The 21,285-nt window shown below is 39.3% G+C and overlaps 2 protein-coding genes across 9 annotated transcripts; both read left to right on the forward strand.

Annotated features, from left to right (window-relative positions):
- The first annotated feature begins 845 nt into the window (after positions 1-845).
- LOC124476430 (interferon-induced protein 44-like) lies at positions 846-5,694 on the forward strand. 7 transcript variants are annotated; one of them, XM_047033559.1, is made up of 9 exons: positions 846-1,483; positions 1,860-1,910; positions 2,073-2,106; positions 2,282-2,480; positions 2,577-2,721; positions 3,019-3,190; positions 3,304-3,404; positions 3,487-3,656; positions 5,285-5,694. In XM_047033559.1, coding segments are annotated over exons 5-9 (588 nt in total). In that variant the 5' UTR covers positions 846-1,483; positions 1,860-1,910; positions 2,073-2,106; positions 2,282-2,480; position 2,577; the 3' UTR covers positions 5,286-5,694. The 7 variants fall into 7 exon arrangements, with proteins under 7 accessions (XP_046889515.1, XP_046889524.1, XP_046889539.1 ...); XM_047033568.1 differs by lacking the exon at positions 5,285-5,694 and having other exon boundaries at positions 848-1,483; positions 2,286-2,480; positions 3,487-4,474; XM_047033583.1 differs by lacking the exons at positions 2,073-2,106; positions 5,285-5,694 and having other exon boundaries at positions 848-1,483; positions 3,487-4,474.
- Positions 5,695-9,918: 4,224 nt separating this feature from the next.
- On the forward strand, positions 9,919-17,589 carry LOC124481111 (interferon-induced protein 44-like). Of its 2 annotated transcripts, none has more exons than XM_047040899.1 (8): positions 9,919-10,057; positions 10,547-10,594; positions 13,890-13,923; positions 14,036-14,234; positions 14,326-14,472; positions 16,663-16,834; positions 16,948-17,048; positions 17,131-17,589. In XM_047040899.1, exons 2-8 carry the CDS (start codon positions 10,552-10,554, stop codon positions 17,299-17,301), a joined length of 867 nt encoding a protein of 288 aa, XP_046896855.1. In that variant the 5' UTR covers positions 9,919-10,057; positions 10,547-10,551; the 3' UTR covers positions 17,302-17,589. The 2 variants fall into 2 exon arrangements, with proteins under 2 accessions (XP_046896855.1, XP_046896862.1); XM_047040906.1 differs by having other exon boundaries at positions 10,022-10,057; positions 14,040-14,234.
- Positions 17,590-21,285: the final 3,696 nt, after the last annotated feature.

A 21,285-nucleotide genomic window follows, 5' to 3' on the forward strand; every position in this document is an offset into this window, starting at 1 on the left:
CATGTCATAGATAGAAGTTATAGTACAACAGATGCCGGAACTAACTGAAGGTGTTTTACTTGTTTGTATATCTTCATTACCCATCTGTTTCCCCCCTCCTCCTCGCCTGTCTCTCATTCAGGCATCTTGTGGAGGACATCTCATGCTCTGGGTGGGCCAGTCGTGTACCTGAGGACTCAATTGTCATATTGATGTATGTATAACCGCCTGGTGGTCCCACCGCTCAAGACTGCCAGGTCCCAACACAAGCTCTTCTCCTGCCTGGCCCCCCAATGGTGGAACCAGCTCCCCACCTCTATCAGGGACACCGACTGTCTCCCCACCTTCAAGAAAAGGCTCAAGACACACTTGTTCCGGGAGTACAACGGCATTTAGGAATGCTTGGCTAGACCTGTTGCTAGTTTCCTCCAGGATCACAATGACTCTTATTGAGTGACTTGTTGCTCTTGTAGGTTAGTTATAACAAAGTTAAGTCTTGTACTCGCTGTGAAATATTTTACTATTGATTGTTCTTCCACAGGTACAGTCCTGCACTTTTTGTGGTTCATGTTGTTTTAATTTGCACTTTTTGTGGTTCATGTTGTTTTAATTTGTAACTTGTATAACTGCATGCTCTTATGGGTCTTCCCCTTTTGGCACTTGTTTAGTTTTCCACAATGTATGCTTCATGTTTTGGCTGCTTGCAATGTTTGGGTCTACCTCGTTGTTATGATCAGTGACCTATGCTCTTTTGTAAAGCTCTCTCTTGGAAGTCGCTTTGGATAAAAGCGTCTGCTAAATGCATAAATGTAAATGTAAAAATAATGTAAAAAATGTATGTATGTATGTATGTATGTATGTATGTATGTATGTATGTATGTATGTATGTATGTATGTATGTATGTATGTATGTATGTATGTATGTATGTAAGGATAGACAGAGGGACATTCCAGAGTAAACACCACATATGCCCTCAGACACACCCATGGGGGAGAGGGAAAAGTGACAGAGTGACCTCTGAGTCATAGATATAAATAATTGTAGAACAGATGCCAGTACATATTTAACTTAAGACGTTCTGGTTGTTTGTCAATCTTCATTACCTAGTTCATGTTAATCAGTCTGTTTACTTTACATCAAGTTGACCTCTTTTACTTTCATTATCTTCCCCCTCCCTGATATAAATCAACAGTGGCATTCTAGAAATTGACAGAACAAAGCTGTTCATTATCCATACGGTAATTATGCAGTGCCTACCGAGATGACAATCTGATCATACTTATAAGTTTGTACCCTGTCCAACACGAAAATCTGGATCGTTTTCTTACAAGCTTGACTAAATGGAAGTCCGCCCTGCCTCAGACAATGTGTCGTACTGGCATGCTCACCTGTGGCATACCGGTGGCGCACCTGGAAAGTGAAAGTAACTGGTATCTGGTTTGGGTTTCAGCATGTATATCATGTCAAGTCAAACCCCTGCTTATCTGTTAGACATCCAAGAGGGTAAGTCTTTTCTGTTTCTGCTGTTATTGGAATCTCTTCTGTAAACTCTTTCTCCATAATACATGGATTTGTACATTAGGTAGACTGCTAAAACTGCTACATTAGATGTTCCAACATTTAGAAAAGTTGATTTGTGTTCTTTATTGAATAGTTTTATGTAATGTTGTGCAAATAAAAAATCTAAGTTGAAAGACAAAAGCAAGCATTGAGACCACTGTGTTGAATACCTGTATATTAGAAAGTGCAGTGCAGGTGAAATGTTTTTATTATTCATGAATGATATGTTTCTTTGAATATGTTGCTTTTGTCAAGTATCTGCTAAATACATTTGTTAAAAACATGCCATATGTTGAAGTTGTTATATTGACCTCCCCAGCAAAACAGTCAACAGGTAACAAGTCAACCCCACCACCTCCACCATCACTAGGTTAGTTACTTTAAGTATCCATATTGTTATACCCAAGTCTTAAGGTCAGTCCTCTCCGCCCCATTTTAAACTTCTTCAAATGCCCCTGACCCAAATTAATTTCACAAAATCCACAAAACATTTGAAGTAATTATTTACAACATAGTTTATTTGTGTTTACAGTTTATGATAAAGCTTGGAGGGATGTTGACTGGAAGTACGTACTGTCCTGACCAATGAAAAATACCTTGAAAAAGATATAAAAACATTGACATTTGTAGCATCTCTTGAAAAAGTATTGTAACATTACCTTGCCCAGAAGCCCTTTGAATTACTGTAGTAAATCATTAATTAAAATGTGTATTTTTTTGTTTTTGCAAATCTCTGGAAAGACAGAAAGATACTATGATTAAGAACCTGAAGCAGTTTAGTTTGAATGATCCTAAAATGGGCCAGCTCAGGATCTTGCTACTTGGACCAATTGGCGCAGGAAAGTCCAGCTTTGTTGACTCATTAAAAAGTGCTTTTGCTGGACGTATTATGACAACTGCACTAGCAAATACTACGACTGGCACAAGCTTCACCAAGAAAGCAAGTACTGAATAAATAACTATGATATACTGTTTTGTAAAAGTGTGAAAAAAGAATCTAATATTTTGAATGAAATGTATTGTTTTCCCATTGTAGTATGAAACACATTACATTAAAGATGGAACAGAACGCTTGCCTTTGGTGTTCAATGATGTCATGGGTTTGGAGCCTGATGAATCAAGGGGGGTGCACACAAATGACCATCAGTATTCTTGAAGGCCATGTCCCAGAAGGTTATCAGGTACAACTCAGAACCAAATTCAGCTAGAAGTTTTGTTTGAAATCAGTGTGTTTTGACATCTGTAAGTTTGATAATGTATTTGTGGAGAAAAACTAGGTGGAATATTAGAAGGCCAGCTGTCGCAGACACTTTTATCTGTACAATGTTAAACCTCCTTCTACCCGCCTCTTTCCTCGCATTAGTGTGGTCACATAGGAGTCACCACAAGTTCCCCTTGGCTTCTCCATAGTTGTCACCCTGGCCATGGCAGACGTACTCTCTAACCCTCCATCTCTCTGTATTTTTTACATGATACAGTTCAACCCCTGTTCTCCCTTGCAAGAAGAAAACCCATGCTACAATCACAGTCCTAAGTCAGGAGACAAAGTCCACTGTTTAGTGGGTGTCATGTCTGCAAATGCCATATGTGGGATGTCAGCTGGACTCAAAGGCAAGCTGAGGGCCATAAGGGACAAGGCCAGCAGTCTGGGTAAGTGTTCTCCACAAACATAATTAACTACTAGTGGCACTGATTACTGAAGACAGTGGTTTGTCATCATTTTATGTGACCTACCAAGTACATTTCATCCCATGAAATTGTAGGAATTCCTCAGTTTCTTGTTGTGACAATGGTAGACACTGCTTGTCCAGCAGTGAAGAAGAATCTGATAGATATCTACAAAAGCAAGGCAATTAAAAAGAAGGTAAGCTCTATAGTTACTCTGCTGTGGTCTTTGCTGAGCCTTCGGTCATTACAAAACCCTGTATGGTTCTAATTGCTCTCAGATGGAGACCTACAGCAATGAGCTGGGGATCCCCATGAGCTGCATCCTGCCAGTGAAGAACTACCATGAAGAGACAAAGACAGACAATGAAGCAGATGTACTGGTGTTGGAGGCTGTTACTCAGATTGTGCACGCAGCCAATGATTACATATGGACACTCCAACAAAAATAGTAAGGCACCAGGAAAACCATAGAGAATGGATTGGTAACCCTTCCTTTTACAGTCCCTTAAGTACTCTGTATTTACATAGAAAGTAAAGGGTATGTTTTGTGTTTTATTGGGTATTACTGATTGGTACCAAGTTGGTAAATACCTAGATAATTTGAAGTATTTACCCATGAACTAATTACTAACGTGCTGGTCATTACTGGGTATGTTTTTTATGTATTACTGGGTATGACTGATTGGTACCAAGGTGGTAAATACAGAGATAATTCGAAGTATTTACTCATTAACTAATTACTAACGTGCTGGTTATTACTGGGTAATTTTCATTGGTCCTAATTAGGTAAAGACAGAAGACAAAACTTAGTATTTACCTGGAAACTTAAATATTACTATTTAAATACCACTGGTAGTAAGTTGGTAACTACGTAAGATATATATGGTAAATTGTAATGTGTTATTGGGTAAATACCATTGCTACTAAGTAGGTAAAGACGGCCAAGCTCCAGCAGAATTACGAAGAAAATACTCTACTATTACCCTGTAGTTACCTAAGGTTTATGTCGGTAACAGTCCACGTCTAATGAGAATATAAGATAGTACTTTCCAATAAAATACCTTTTCAGATACATTTATCGATGATGGCCTGATTTACTTGGCTGGTATACCTACCTCCGCGGGAAGAGTTTTCCTCTACTATCATGGTAAATCTTCTTGGATACTGGGTATGTTCTTGCCCATGTTTGGACTATTTACTCAGTAAGTAATCTGAAACTGGACAGTAAAAGGAAGCCGTGTTTGTTTCCATGGTGTTACCAGGCTCTTACCATATCGTTTGTAAGCGAATACCACTTTGTCAATGTTACCCTTAGTATGAACTTGTACTATACGTTCCAAGGCGATACCAGGTAAAACATGGCTATGTACTCAGTAAGTGATCTAAAACTGGACTGTAAAAGGAAGCTGTGTTTGTTTCCATGGTGTTACCAGGCTCTTACCATATACTTTTCAACTGTTGATTCCCTTCTCCATGCAATAAACATAAACTTGGATTATGTTACAAAGAAAAACATGACACTTCACTCTGTAAATTGTAACATTATTTTAAATTAAAGCACTGTGTCCATGGCATGACCAAATACAAAGGTTAAATCTATACAAATCTCCATGTAAAAACAAAAAATTCAATAACGTCGTACCATAGAACACATGAGTATTAGTTTGGCCCCTTAATGGGTAAATACTTCAAATTATCTAAGTATTTACCACCTTGGTACCAATCGGTAATACCCAATAAAACACAAAACATACCCTTTACTTTCTATGTAAATACCTAGTACTTAAGGGACTGCAAATGGAAGGGTTACCAATGGATTTACGTAGGCTGTCCTCTGTACCACTCTGACAGACAGAATAAACTAACTTTATCCCCAAAAGAAAAATATTCTGTATAAAATGTACTTGTGTGCATTGTGATGTTGACAAGTGTATTGTGTTATATGTTTATCAATATAAATCAATAAAAACATAAAATGTATGCACAGTATTGTAACATCTGCTCCCAGTTTTCTTTGTCATCTCTTATTTTCATTCCTGTTGTATGTTGATGTACTCATCTGTCCTCTTGTTTCAGAATCTCCTTCTTCTACCCTGCCTGTGTGCTCATCTTCCCTGGCCTTGATCAGTTTCGCCTCATCAATTAAGCCCCAGTGTGCATAGCTCCTGTGTTATTGTCCTTCTATGCCAGTTTGTCTTAGTACCCTTGTGTCTAGCGTCACAGTCTAGTTTTCTAGTGTTTGAAGTTCTGATTACTAAGCCTTGCTTTGTTTCTCTGACCTTTTGCCTACTCCCTTTGGATTTTTCACATGAAAAAAAGTGTTACACATGAAAGTTTCACATTAAAGCCTGTTTGTTAATGACCTCTAGCCTGGCTGCCAGTCCAACTTAGCCCCGCCCACAACTAAAACAATTTGGTCGGGAAGTTGGGTCTGCAGAACCTCGGTTGGGGAAAAACGACGTCCGAACCAGTCAAATTGTCAGGGCGGGCTTTACACGATGAAGGACAGATGATCAACAGTAACGTAATTAACCATGTCACCAAAGAGCGCTTGGGTCGAATTCGTTTTCAACAAACAACATATTACGTTGCTCTGATTGGTTGTAGGTCTATCCAATTGAGCAAAGAGGCATTTGTTTTACGAGTTCGGTTGAAACACGCCCCATATACACAGCCCAATGGAGGTTTCTCAGATTCATATTCTGACCAGAAAATTATGAGTGTGACAACGTCAGGTTAACTGACTTCTGCTTTTAACCTGAATCTCGCCATGCCTCCTTTCGGTACGATTGCCTGTTGCTCTGACTGCCTTTCTGTGTACTGAACACTTGCATGTTAAGTGTTCGCATAAAGTGAACTAAGTGCCTGCTTGGGCCTCCCGTGGCCACCAGGAGTTACCTTGTTAAAGGTTCCTTTGTTCATTTTATTTTTTTAACAGTGTCTGTTTTTTACATTTGCTTTACACGTTCTGTATATCACTTGGTATTGTATCACTCTGAATATTTAAGTACAAATTAACACCAGACCACTCTAGTGAATTAGCTTGAAAGAAAATCTAATTAGAAACCCTAGAAGGGTAAAAATACGTCCAGTTGACATTGGTATGATGTAAGCAATACAGTTTTATAGCAAAATGTATAGTATGTGTGCAAATGATTAAGCCATGATAATGTCAATAGTATTGGCGGCCTGATGTGATGGTGGGTCCCAAAATTAAATGTTGCTTATGCCACTTAAAACCTGTTTACGGTCCTGTCGCGCCGGCGGTACAGAAATGCTGCCCCTCCCTCAGTTACAACCAAGCCCCCACCCCTCGCCCCTTGGCTTGAAGCAACGGTCCCGGTGGATGTAGGTGGTATTGCATGTACGTAAGGTTTCCAACTCTTCCGGTCGTTTTTATTCTATTAACTCCATTCAACATTTACAAAACTATCTCCCCCAATAATTGTTGTTTGATTCTCGAACCTGGCTCATACTACTAGCTTTTTTTTGCTAATTTTGAAACCAATCCGAAATGGGTTAACTAGCAACCCATGTATTTGCTTAGTCAATGAAAGTTGCCTGCAAATGTGCTCGCGGATACTAAGAGGGCACGAGCACAAAAGTTCACATTGGCCGATAGAGGGTTTTCACAGACGTGTCATCAGACCGGAAGTCGCCATCTTGGAGGCACTCTGCATCACAACAAAGCACTGGCACTGAAGTATATCCCGAACGTCGTCAAGGAAAATTGTGAATTATTGCCGTGTTTCAGGTTGTACAAATAGGACAGATCGTGAAAAACATTTGGTATATTATCGACATCCAAAAGTTATTAAAAACCAGGGAAAGGAATGCCAGAGATTGTCAGAGGAAAGGAGGCGCCTGTGGTTGGCAAAGCTCAACCAAGATCTACGAGGGAAAAATCTGGACAACATACGGATTTGTTCGGCACACTTCTTGTCAGGTATTGTGAAATGTTTATTTCAGCGGCTCAAAACTAATTTTCTATTGTACTGATAATATTTTTTATAGTAAATAGTAAAAACAATTAGGCCTACTGCTTTTACTGTGCGCTTATTTTACTGTAAAGCTGACGTTGACATAATATAATTAATATCAAACTACTGCATGTGTATGGGTTCGGCGAGAAAACCAGGTAGTTGACAATATCGAGATATGCAACTGAAGGCAGAATCACCGGGTCGTCACGGATTCAAGTAGATGGAGCTAACTGGTAGGGATCTGCACCGCCAATAAATCCAATTTTCTCAACATATCGACGGTTTTCTTGCGGTCCAAGGCCTTTCCTGTATGCCTTTGGATCTTGGACACGTTTTGGTGACCTTTTCGGTCGTTTAGACATGGCTACAGTTGTACCAAAGAGTGTAAAATTTACGTTATTTTCATTGTACTCCGTTGAGTTGTTTACATCGAGTGCCTCCAAGATGGCCGCGCATCCGGGTTACTGCCCAGAATGTGACGTCCGTGAAAACCCTCTGTAGCCGACATGAGCTCTCGGAGCTAGGGAAAAAAGGAGCCACTGTTTAAAGCTAGACAGGAAGACACGTAAGTGGAAAGATAGCCGCGTCCAGTCTCGCGCTCTCGCCTGCCTCACTGCGCCACCGAGTAGTGATGGGAAGTTCGGTTCTTTTTACTGATTCGGTTCTTTGAATCTCGTTCAGTAAAATGAACGAATCTTTTTTCGAGTCATTTGTTCATTTCAGGAGGGGGGGGGGGGGGTTGGGGGCTATACGTCCACTGCAAAGGACGTATAGCCCCTATACGTCCACTGTAGGTTAGTGCATGACATGTGCACCAGCAAATACTATTTAAAAATAAATTCCTGCATTAAAATAATGTATCATGAGTTTGTATGATTTGGTCATGTATTATCACACTAGCATTTAATTATCACGTCAAACAATTACACTGCACTAAACTGTAAGTGTAAATGTAAAGTGAAAATAACAAAACCAGTCAGTATGATGACTTGAGCGAATATCATTCATTCACGTCTTACTAAAACAGCGGCCACGCGAAAGGGAATAAGGAAACTGTTTCCTCTACTAAAAAATACAATGCGGGTCACGTGAAAAAAGGATCCAAAGACTCGTAGAAAGACCGAGTCGGGGAAGGAACTAATCATTCGTTTCCTCTAGCTACAGAGCCTATGCAGGTCACGTGAAAAATGATCCAAAGACTCGTAGAAAGACCGAGTCGGGAAAGGAACTAATCATTCGTTTCCTCTAGCTACAGAGCCTATGCAGGTCACGTGAAAAATGATCCAAAGACTCGTAGAAAGACCGAGTCGGGAAAGAAACGAATCGTTCGTTTCCTCTTGCTACAGCCTATACAGGTCACGTGAAAAATGATCCAAAGACTCGTAGAAAGACCGAGTCGGGAAAGGAACGAATCGTTCGTTTCCTCTGGCTACAGAGCCTATGCAGGTCACGTGAAAAATGATCCAAAGACTCGTAGAAAGACCGAGTCGGGAAATGAACGAATCACTCGTTGAGAGGACTCGTTACTCCCGAGTCCTTATAAGGATTCGTTCAAAATGAACGAATCGTTCACGAACGACACATCACTACCACCGAGCACTTTTCATAGAAATGAATGGGGACGCCATCTTGGAAGACAAAAGTAGCTTACTCTAGTTATATTAACTCTATTGTTACAACGCACTCAATCCTAACAAAAATATTTTTTAGGCGGTTAAACAAATGATATATCATTGGAAAGCTACGATTATAGTCCACATATATCATTACACTCATTTCAGAAATATTGAAAACCACGGACATCTGGGCACTTGAGCCACTCACCCTGGTTAATATTAGGAAGCACAACACAACTATTACTGTAAAACTAAATATTTAGGATTTATAAATTAATTTAACACAATCAATTATCTTAGATAGAACGTGCCTGTTCTTATCCACTTCTTTGTTGTTTCTCCTCACCTCAATCCGGCGACCTTCGTCCAGTTGCATAGCAATTGTCTCTGCCTAACATGGCTTGCTTGATTGTATTCTCCATGTGTGCCTTTGTGCACTTGATTTGTTTTTCTCAGATAAATGTTTAATGTCCTTAACTCCTGTAACAGTCCATGCTGTATCTGTACCGAATGATATAACAAGCAAGCACGGAAGCAAAATAAGCCATTGACATGACTGCATCCAGCTAGCCAGGCTTTTCTGTTGTAGCTAACCAATCGTGGGAGAAACCTCTGTGTATGATCTGCCTCTACCCTTTTCGCTCGCCTGTTGTGTAATGTTGATGTCAGGTTGGGCCAAACTCTTATTTTTATTTTCTCCACCAAAGTTCTCCTCTCAAAAGGATTTTGGAGAGGATATCTGACAGAATTTGAGAAATGAGAACGTATGAAGTCCGGTCCGGAGTCATTAATTTTCAATAACGTTAAGTAGGCCCTACAGTCGCAAAATCAATTCTATACTCTAACTCTGCTTGGGGCGCAAATGAGGACGCTGATTGGCTAAATATGTGTTTCTTGTAATGTATCTGTACATCTGTTGTATGTATCTGTAATTTTTTTAATTAAAGAACCTTGATGGCTAAGTTGGAACACAGTCCCGTTATAACTGCACAAACTCAGCACTGTCCTTGTATTGTCAGAAAGTGAAAGAGAAATGTATTTCTCTGAAAACAGGCTAATTTCAAGGAAATGACCGTCAGCATCTGCCAGCATGGATAGGGCCAAACGCTAATCCCTCAGTGGACAACACAAAGTCCTACTGAACCGTTGTATAATCAACTGGAAACTGAAAGTAACTTTTCACCTACATAGCCTATATATATCGCATCCAGTCACTCCCTGGCTTTAGTCTTCGTATGTCAAAAAAGAGGGTAAGAATGTTCTGCTTCTTCATTTATTGGAGTCTCTTATATTTTTCTAGATAGGCCTACTGTAAACTGAGGCCGTGTTAGTGTGGACGGCAAACATTTGGAAAACGATATGAAAATGCTAGTGTGGACGGAGATCGTTTTCAATTCGAATACGCGTATTTGTATTTACCCGGGCTAGTGTGGACGGGGCCTGAATTGCACATAAGACACAGACTGCCACTACTGTTACATCATATGTTCTAGCATTTAGAATATTCTGGTTTATTGGGTAGACAGTTTTATATAATGCAATACCAAAGTGTGGCGTTGTTAGATAAATACAAACGTGTTTAATATGCATATGAGAAAGTGCAGTGTTAAATGTTTTTATCATTAATAAATAATAACTTTGGATATGTTGCTTTTGATATGAACGTCTTTTAAATAAGTTAGTTAGTTGAAGACAAGTTGTACATTGAAGTTGTTGTATTAACCTCCCTTGCAAATTAGTCAACATGGGAGGTGAATCATCAAGACCAGCAGCACCACCATCACCAGGTTTGTTACTTTTTAATTTCCCAAGTTGTTGTAGGCTACACTCTAAAAAATGCTGGGTTGAAAACAACCCAGGTTGGGTAGTTTCCAACCCAGCGGCTGGTTAAATATAGGACAGAACACACGTTGGGTTTACCTAACCCAGCAAGATGGGTTGACCATTCAACCCAGCATGTTGGGTTGATCATTCAACCCAAATATGGTTCATATTGACTAGAAGGCTGGGTTATTTGACCTCATACATGGGTTAAATGCTGGGGTTTAAAACTACCCAGTTTGGGTTATTTCCAACCCAGCGTCTGGTTAAATATAGGACAGAACACACGTTGGGTTGAACTAAACCAGCAAGATGGGTTAACCATTTAACCCAGAATGTTGGGTTGATCATTGAACTCCTCAATGCCTAGTTAACATTACATGAACAAGCTGTAGAGCAAAAAGAAGTAAGCAGAAACGACTATTTAAATTAAATTATATAAACACAGAGAAAACATAATGTTGTTAGAAACTGTTTTATTTTCGGTTTAATGTACTGTAGACTACCTTTTCCATTTGTACCATCCACTTTTGGCGCCTTCACGAACGAACAGCCAGTCGTTAGCTAGACTAGTACAGTATCTATCCTATAAACTAATTAGAGATATGGTACTGTAAACGGTCAAAAAGCAGACAGGTGCAAATAAAAACTCATTAAAACAAATCGTTTGCAATACAGTACGTTTATTTTGGTGGGGTTCTTCTGTATAGTTAACATTTGCCTAGTTAAACTAGTAAATGTAGACTAAGTTAGCCGGTTGCAAACTGAGGTAGTAACGGCTAAAACAAGTTATCCTTGTTCAGTTATCCAAGTTATCCTTAAAAAACACCTAGCTAGGACTCGGAAAATCTCACCATTCAGTTGCTGCAACAAATTTGGCTACACCACCGGACTAGTATTTTTGCTGTCCCTTGTCTTGGTAGGTAGGCTATAACAGATATAACCCTTAAGTAAATGAGCAAAATATGTCCCTGCCATTGTGTGTGGACCCTGCTGACAGTACAAAACTTAAAGAGCCGACGAGAGGACCGTTGACAAAGTTACCGTAAGTTTATGCTGCAGATAAACCAGCAGCTGGGTTAAAGTGAGGCAGGTGCGCTGGGTAAGGTACCAGGTGACGTAGGTTGAAAGAGAGGAGGACAATCTGCATTGTTTCAACTGTCGCCGAGAATGACCCAGCCACTAACCCAGCGGCTGGGCTGCACTAAAACTACCCAGCACCATGGAAATAACCCAACAAAATGACCCAACAGGCTCAACCCAGCATTTGGGTAGAAAAAGTAACCCAGTAGTTTTTAGAGTGTATAGGCTACTCATGAAGGGCTCCAGCTTGGTCCTGTCCACTCTATTTTAAACTTCTTAAAATGCCCTGATCCAAACAAATTTCAAAAAATCCATTCTTAAATGTACTTGTAAAATAAATAACAGTTTATTAATGTCTACAGTTTATGTTTGGGGATCAAAGATCGATGCATGACAAAAGGTTTTTCTTTGTACAAACACGCAGCAACGAACAACCGGTGACTAACCAAGCTAAAAGACTGTACTGTTAGCGTCTTAGGGTGCTTTCACACCTGACATGTTTGATCCGTTTCAATCGGACCATGGTCCGTTTTCTCTGAATGTCCGGTTCGTTTGGATAGGTGACAACACGCATTCGAACTCTGGTACGGACCAAACATATGGAGTTAGATTAGTTTCATAATTCAAACAAACAAACGCAACACGATTCAAACAAACTTAACACGATCCAAACAAACGTAACACGATTCATACAAACATAACACGATTCAAACAAACAAACGTAACACGATTCAAACAAACGTAACACGATTCACAAATGTATTTCGTGATTCACAAATGTAACGCGATTCACAAATAAATGACCCTATTACATTCGTTTGCAACCTGACAAACACAAGTTACAAATCCCTGCATTCGTTGGTGTGAATCCTTGCATTCGTTCGTGTGGATTTTTGGAACTTTCCTGACGCGCTTTGATCCACAAATGCATTTTTTCTAAAAGATATCCTCTGCAGCCTATCAGATGTCTCCAATTTTAGCCAATCACCGGAGAATGTCTAATATGGGTAGACGGGCTCTGCGTTAGCCTAGGAAACACGGAAAATGACTAAACATGAATCCTGCCATTCTCAACAATATTTAATCAGGTATGATCATCGGTTTAATAAGATTAACAAGCAATATTTCACCTACATGCTACCAGACGACATTGCTCGTGATCTGAAGGAGACGATGTCCGTCATTCTGGCAGGTTGTTGAAGTCCACATAGACACGTTAATGTGATTGGCTAAAATTGGAAGAGACGATCTGATAGGCTGCTGAGGATATCTTTTAGAAAAAATGCATTTGTGGATCAAAGCGCGTCAGGAAAGTTCCAAAAATCCACACGAACGAATGCAAGGATTCACACCAATGAATGCAGGGATTTGTAACTTGTGTTTGTCAGGTTGCAAACGAATGTAATAGGGTCATTTATTTGTGAATCGCGTTACATTTGTGAATCACGAAATACATTTGTGAATCACGAAATACATTTGTGAATCGTGTTACGTTTGTTTGAATCGTGTTACGTTTGTTTGTTTGAATCGTGTTATGTTTGTATGAATCATGTTACGTTTGTTTGGATTGTGTTAAATTTGTTTGAATTGTGTTGCGTTTGTTTGTTTGAATTATGAAACTAATCTAACTCCATACAAACAACCGAACCATGGTCCTCCTAAAAAGACGGGACTCGGTCCAGTTCCAAGTGAACCATGGTTCGGTTCGCTTTAGGTGTGAACGTAATAGCCCGTGTATCTTCTATGAAAACAAATAAAGATTCAAACTTAAACAGAAGTATGAAATAATGCTTCTAGTAAAATGTCATACTTCGGTTTCAGTTTGAATATTTGTTTTACACTTTACTATCCGTTAAGAGCCCTCCACAAAATACTGATATAGCAATAACTTTGAGAACAAGTGAGTTGCGAGAGTTGAAGTTGATTTCAGTTTTATCGGTAAACGTGGAGGCGGGGCTCTATCCTACGCTGGCCATTAGAAATCAGCCAATCATTGGATGAATCATAAAAAAAATGTGTATTACTGAAAGCCATAACGTAATTTTTCATACCTTCAGCATGCAGCAGTTTGGGCTGAAGTCAGAAGGGTAGTTTGAGCAGAAACCCCCCTGGATCCGGCCGGGATTTCACAAAACTCATGATTAATTGTACTAAACAACAGTTTATTTATGTCTACAGTTTATGACAAAGCTTGGAGGGAGGTTGACTGGATGTAAGTAGCGCAGTAAGCGCACTATCCTGACAGACGAAAAATACAATGAAATAGAAAATAGTGACGTTTGCAATAATCAAAATGTGTATATTTTTTGCAATTCTCTGGACAGGCAGAGAGATACTATGATTAAGGAACTGAAGCAATTCAGTTTGAATGATCCTGATATGGGCCAGCTCAGGATCCTGCTAATGGGACAAATTGGTGCAGGAAAGTCCAGCTTTGTTAACTCAATCAAAAGTGCTATTTCTGGTCGTATGGCGACTGATGCGCTGGCAGATGCTGACGCAGGCACAAGCTTCACCAAGAATGCAAGTATTCCCGGAAAACACATACATATTTACACATTATCTACTGTTTTATCATTTAATGTTTTGAGGGAAGTGTCTTTTATTCCTGTAGTATAAAACACATTACATTAAAGATGGAAAAGGACGCTTACCTTTTGCGTTCAATGATATCATGGGTTTGGAGCCTAATGAATCAAGGGGGGTGCACACTGATGACATCGTCAGCATTCTTGGAGGCCATGTCCGAGAAGGTTATCAGGTAGGCTAATCTGCAACATAACTAACACAGCAACACATGACAATTGTATCAAGTTGTTTCATGGAGTACCTAGTATTCACCAGAAGGGCTCTCTGAGACCTGGCTCAGATGCATATCATCAAGGCACTGTGGGGGTTTCAGATTTGAATGCATTTTAACTTTTGTAGATAGTCTTTAATTTCATTGCTATAGGTGGGGCAATACTGGATCAAATATCGAGTAGTTCAAAATGGTCTGCATACGCTACTCATTTTGTGAGATTATATCGTTAATTGAACAAACGTACTTCATGCATTTACAACTATTGTGTAGTATCCTTGTCTGAATACAAAACACAATGAATGTAATTTTAATTCTAAGTCTTTACCAATCATTGTAGCATCACAGGAATATGTATACTATAATCCAAGAAATCTCTGCCCGCAAGTTTTATAGTGGGATTTTAGGCCAATGATTGTTTGACTATAGGTATTAGTTTTAGAATCAGATACTTTGCAAAGTAGTAATTGTAATGTATATTTCAGAACCCAAGGACATGCGCTATAGGACACTATATAGAACACTATTCCTACAATTTTAGCTTTCTCTGTCGGTTTCTTGAGGCATGCACATAGCGAGCTCAAAACGAGGACTTTGACAGGAACAATGTTCTTACAAATTTAGCCTCCTTAGTTGGTTGTCAGTGTCTTATTTATGTGAATGTGATATAGAAAATATATTTGTTTTAATTACAGCACTGAATAGCACAAAGGAACATGATATACATTTTTTATGTAAACAGCAAACACTATTTACGCCAGGACCTTCCATTGTCATGCATTTGCCGTGAGACTCATGCATTTGAACAATTTATCATGCTCTCACGCAACAACTTTTATAATTTTTTTGAGAAATACCCCCCCCCCCTCTCCCCGTTGATAAGTATGGTATTCTCACATCAAACTTGATAACATTTTAGAGCCTTAGGCAGAACTGTAGGCTACATGCACCGACAGCATCTCGGCCACTGTGCACTATAACAATAAATATAGATCACATAATCAAATTACCAACACACTATATAAACATACAATCATGACATCATGACATTACCAATACCGATAAAATTACAACCTAATTGCCTATGTGACAGGTGGGAGGGGGATAAACCAGGGAGCCATCTGGTTCACCTGGTTCTGTCACGTGACCACCTTAATTTCAATCAAATACAGGTAGATGGCACGCCACAGTTAGTCTTGTTTTCAATCAGAGTTGGCCGGCGGTGATTACATTTACAAATACATTGTTACCATCGGCAGTCTATGACATCGCAGCAGACGTACCTGAATCATTAGTAGCCACTGTTTTTCCCTACCTTAGATTTTTACATAAGTAACTATTTAAATCCATTCGCTGTTCTTACTAGAGGACAGCAGTTCAGGACTTGCGGTTTGCCATTGTATGCCGTTTTATATGTGAAACCACCTCCAAGTGTTTTGTGTGTCACTTATTTTGTTGGACAGGCCTTATTTTGTCTTTTTGTTTCTTTGCAGTGAGAGTGCCCTCTTTTGGGTTGATTTAATTATGATAGTTTGATTTGACATTTTGTAAAAGGCATTATAACTAAATCGCAGCCTTGGTGCAGCTTGTTGTACTAGTAGCTTGTGTGAGCACCTTACCGTACTGTGAATAAAGTGCATTATTTTGTACGCCGCCTCCTCCCCTATTCATTTAATTGAACAAACCATTGTGGGAAATACCGTTCTAGCTACCGCTGGCTCTTAGTGAAGAGCCAGTAGGGTGTAGGTTACACCTAAACAAACAATATACATTTAATAAACAATTGTGTTTGGTTGAGTTCATGTACCAGATCAACAAACCGACATCTTAATTACCAGCTGCATCACGGGCAAGGGCACTGAACTAGTTCGGAAAGTGAATTAGCTCTGAATCACCCACATGTATGAATCAATCAATCGAAGGTTAATTTGATGCATAGTCAATAAGTGAATGAAGATAGAGAAAAATACAAATTCATGGTAAAAAAATATTAAATTTTAGAGACCCCCAAAAATTCACTAATTACATTTCCAGGGGAGCGCAAGTCTTTAGAGGAGCCAATGCTCCCCCTGGCTTCTCCATAATTCCCATCCTGCCCATGGCAGATGCATCTCTAACCCTCCATCTCTCTGTACTTTTTACCTGATACAGCTCAACCCCACTTGTCCTTTGACACAAGAAAAACCAGACTACAACAGCAGTCCTGAGTTAAAACATAGAGTCCACTGTTTAGTGCGTGTTGTGTCTGCAAATGACTTATATGCATTGTCAGATGGACTCAAACACAGGCTGAGGACCATAAGGGAGAAGGCTAGCAGTCTGGGTAAGTTTTCTCCACAAACCTAAATAACAACTAGTGGCGCTGATTACTGAAGACAGTGGTTCGTCCTCATTTTATGTGACCTAACAAGTACATTTTATCCTATGAAATTCTAGAAATTCCTCAGTTTATTGTGATGACAAAAGTAGATAATGCTTGTCCAGAAGTAAAGAGGGATCTGAGAAATATCTACAAAAGCAAGGCAATTAAAAAGCAGGTAAGCTCTAAAGTTACTCTGCTGTGGTCTTTGCTGAGCCTTCGGTCATTACAAAACCCTGTATGGTTCTAATTGCTCTCAGATGGAGACCTGCAGCAATGAGCTGGGGATCCCCGTGAGCTGCATCCTACCAGTGAAGAACTACCATGAAGAGACAAAGACAAACAATGAAGCAGATGTACTGGTGTTGGAGGCTGTTACTCAGATTGTGCACGCAGCCAATGATTACATATGGACACTCCAACAAGAATAGGAAGCCACCATGAAAACCATAGAGATTGAATTTACTTACGTTGTCCCATGTACCACTGAGACAGACACAGACATAATTAACTAACTTTATCCCCAAAAGGCAAATATTCTGTGTATATAATCTATGTAATTGTGACATTGTATTGTGTGATTGATTGGCTTGAAGCTAAGACATGTTTCCCTACCGGACCATAAATAAACATACCTTAACTTAACCTTATCTTCAATTTAGATGTCATTAGATCAATATAAATCAATAAAAACCTCACGAGTATGCAGTATTATATCATCCTGCCCTGCTCCCTGGGTTATGTTTTCTTTGTCATGTCTTATTTTAATTCATGTTGTATGTTGATGTCCTCATCTGTCCTCTTGTTTTAGAGTCTCCATCTTTTACCCTGCCTGTGTGCTCATCTTCCCTGGCCTTGATCAGTTTCACCTCTTTAATTAAGCCCGAGTGTGCATAGTGTGGTGAAATTTCATCATTAAAAGTCTGAGGTCAGAAGAATTTGTCTTTATCTGGCGCCATTTGCCTATTCAATGTATTGTAATACAATCCAAGGTATGATTGTTGATTAATTAGTATTTAGTATTAATTTCATGATTTGATCATTGCTATTTACATTATTGATAGTAATTGTACTATTTGGTGTTAAATAATTTCATGATTTACCTTCATTGATATATTGATTTGATTGATATAATTGGTGCCTGTACCTTTAAGAGCATTTTTTGGGGGCTAATTGCGCTGCTGAGCAGTATATATGTGTTGTAGGGCACAAGAAGTTAGGAGTATAAAGGTGTCATTGTGTCAAGGTGTTACGGTGTTTAAGATTACTACAAAGTTTTAATCAGAGATAAAAGTTTGGATAACATCAGGTGTATTATTTCATGTATGTTAACATCCTTTGATCAAATAAATCTTCAAAACCATCTTCGTTGGAACACACGCGTCAGCCATAGGCTCCATTCAGAACAATAGAAGAGTTTTATTGGAAACCCCTACAATCTGTTTATTGTTGCAAGGAGGAGCAGTTTTCAGTATCAGAAATGATGACTGGAGTCCAAGGACTCTGTAAAAATGTCATGATCTGAGCACTCTTTTAAACAGTAGTTACAGACAGTTACATAATCAGTTCATGTCTATCAAAAGAGGAACTCCACAATAAACAAGAAAATTAAAAAAGGAAACAGGTTGCAGAACTTAGTACAGATGTTCAATTTAAAAAACATAGATAGAAACATAGCTTGAGACAAGAAAGAAGAACTTGGGTTTAAGAATCCCTGGAGTATGGGCAAAACAACCAGGGTAAAATGTGTTAGATGTTTGGTCATAAAGCAGAAACTTACGCAATACTGTTATTCTAGCTTTACAGAAGTTACAACCTGAGCAATAATTGCTCTAGGACAAATATAAATATATTATAGACATCTTAAAGAATATACATTTTCTATCACAATAGCTCATGTGTTTTAGTCCTTGCCAGTTTGTGTCTAGCATCCAGTATAGTTTTTTAGTGTTTGAAGTTCAGATTACTAACCCCTGCTTCGTTTCTCGGACTCTGATTTTCTTACTCGATTCTGACTGTGCCAAATGATGTTGTGACCTTGGGCAAGGCACTTCACCCTACTTGCCTCAGGGGGAATGTCCCCCTGGGGAATTCGAACATTTTGGGCATTCCGGTGATTGGCAGACAGCAGGTTGATTGGCATGTCGGAGGTGAGGTGTTGAGGTTGGACTCAAATGTGGGTAATTGGATGTGTAGGCCTACATGTTATTTTTATCTAGGGTTCACTTCATTACATTTACATTTATGCATTTTGCTGATGCTTTTATCCAAAGCGACTTCCAAGAGAGAGCTTTACAAAAGGGCATAGGTCACTGATCATAACAACGAGATAGCCCCAAACATTGCGAGCAGCCAAAACATAAAGCATACATTGTGAAAAATAAATAAGTGCCAAAGGGAAGAGTAAGCAGTTAAACAAGTTACAATTAAACAACATGAAACTCCAAAAGTGCAAGAGTGTACCTGTAGAAAAAAAATCAACAGTAAAAATATTTTACAGCGAGTACAATAATTTAAATCTGTTACAACTAACCAACAAGAGCAACAAGTCTCTCAATAAGAGTCATTGTGATCCTGGAGGAAACTAACATCAGGTCCAGCCAAGCGTTCCTAAGTGCCGTTGTACTCCTGGAACAAGTGCGTCTTGAGCCTTTTCTTCAAACAATAAAAGAAAGAGTATTCATGAAAACAGAGTGACCAAAGTCTCTCCAGTTTGTGATTACAGTACAGCGTGTGTAAGAAAGAAATTAGTTGCAATTCAGATGTAGAGACACTGGCCAGGTTTCCCAGATTTGTTAAGAAGCTCTTAACGCTAAGAGCGTCTTAAGAACGTTCTAAGGGCGCTCTAGAATGCTCTTAGAACGTTCTTAAGAAGATCTTAGCGTCAAGAGCTTCTTAACGAATCTGGGAAACCCGGCCACTGTCTATTCATTGTAAATGTAGAATTTGATTAAAGTAACCCCAGTGGACCATACTAGGCCACACTGAAGAACTTAGGCTTCAGTGAATTTCAATTTCAATTTCTCATCAGCAATCATATGAATTATTTACACTGCTTAGATGCCAATCTAAGGGTTTTCAGTCTTGCTCTGTGGACCCCCTGAAGTAGCCCCCCCTGAAAAGTCTGTTTCCGCCACTGGCTTGAGGGTGGCAGGAGAGACAGCGTCTGGCCCAGCTACTTTGCGTGGGTTCTGCCTCTTGAAAAGTCTGTTAACTTCACCCTCGTGAATGGAGAGTCTATCAACAATAGCAAATTGTGTAGGCCTTTTTGATTTAATGTACTTTTTCATTCTGTAAAAAAATATTGTTTTCATATACTTTCCTGTTAATACCTAACCCCATTTCTTGTATTGAGTCTTTAACGTTTAACCCCAGTGTTTTGTTTTTTTACAAATTCAAAGCCAGAATACGTCATGGATCCCAATCTAAGTGACAAAGTTCACTGTCTGGGGAGTGTTGAGTCTGCAGATAAAATGTCTTTGATGTCAAAAGATACCACAGCCAAGATGATAACTGTCAGGGAAAAGGCCAGCCTTTTGGGTAAGTGAACATCAGAAACTCTTTATGATTCTGTGGATACTGAACATGGCTGCAAAATAAAAAGCTCATCTAATTATAGGAATTCCTCAAATCATTGCCATGACCATGGTAAACACTGCTTGTCCAGAAGTGACACGTGATCTGAAAAATATCTACCGAAGCAAGGAGATCAAATTTAAGGTACACCAATTTAAATGTATCCTCCTCTGTGTGGACTCGTAAACTACATATAAATATATATTAACTTTTCATTTCCTTCCAGATGCAGATCTGCAGCAATATGCTAGGTGTCCGAATGACCTGCATCCTGCCAGTGAAGAACTACCATGAAGAGACACAGCTGAACAATGACATGGATGTCCTGGTGTTGGAGGCTATGACTAAGATAGTAGATGTTGCCAATGACTACATATGGCACCTTCAACAACAGAAGAAAAAACACCTCTCATGAGGCATTACTGCACACATACATCCACTGAAAGTGGTAAGAGCCTCTGGAGGTTTCAGTACGTTAGAAGTTAAAACTGAGTTTTAACTCTGGTACACCTTGTTAATCACTGTTTGCACTAAAATTTGACAAGCCACTGAGGTGAAAATAAATTGTTTCTGACCATAGTCATTTAATGTTAAAATATTATTAAAGGTTTACAGTTTTCACATTCATGTACATACATGTGATTTACATAAACCCAGTGTGGTTATTTAATTGCATACTGGTCTAGATAATAATTGTTGAAGCTTTGGTAGGCAGTACCTAAGTTTCTAACTAAGACCCACAGTTGTCAGGTGATGACAAACTACAAACACCCATGGATCCACACACACACACACACACACACACACACACACACACACACACACACACACTCTCAAAC

This window comes from Hypomesus transpacificus, chromosome 2 (genome assembly GCF_021917145.1).
Source record: "Hypomesus transpacificus isolate Combined female chromosome 2, fHypTra1, whole genome shotgun sequence".
NCBI classification, from domain to species: Eukaryota; Metazoa; Chordata; class Actinopteri; order Osmeriformes; family Osmeridae; genus Hypomesus; species Hypomesus transpacificus.

What these genes read in the sequence shown, in the direction of transcription:
- LOC124476430 (XM_047033559.1), top strand. Translation starts at nt 2,578, where the DNA reads ATGAAACACATTACATTAAAGATGGAACAGAACGCTTGCCTTTGGTGT. An exon ending in ATGTCCCAGAAGGTTATCAG is followed by an intron (nt 2,722 to 3,018) that starts GTACAACTCAGA and finishes TACATGATACAG; the next exon opens with TTCAACCCCTGTTCTCCCTT. An exon ending in GGACAAGGCCAGCAGTCTGG is followed by an intron (nt 3,191 to 3,303) that starts GTAAGTGTTCTC and finishes ATGAAATTGTAG; the next exon opens with GAATTCCTCAGTTTCTTGTT.
- LOC124481111 (XM_047040899.1), top strand. Translation starts at nt 10,552, where the DNA reads ATGGGAGGTGAATCATCAAGACCAGCAGCACCACCATCACCAG. An exon ending in TGGAGGGAGGTTGACTGGAT is followed by an intron (nt 13,924 to 14,035) that starts GTAAGTAGCGCA and finishes TTCTCTGGACAG; the next exon opens with GCAGAGAGATACTATGATTA. An exon ending in GCAAGGCAATTAAAAAGCAG is followed by an intron (nt 17,049 to 17,130) that starts GTAAGCTCTAAA and finishes AATTGCTCTCAG; the next exon opens with ATGGAGACCTGCAGCAATGA.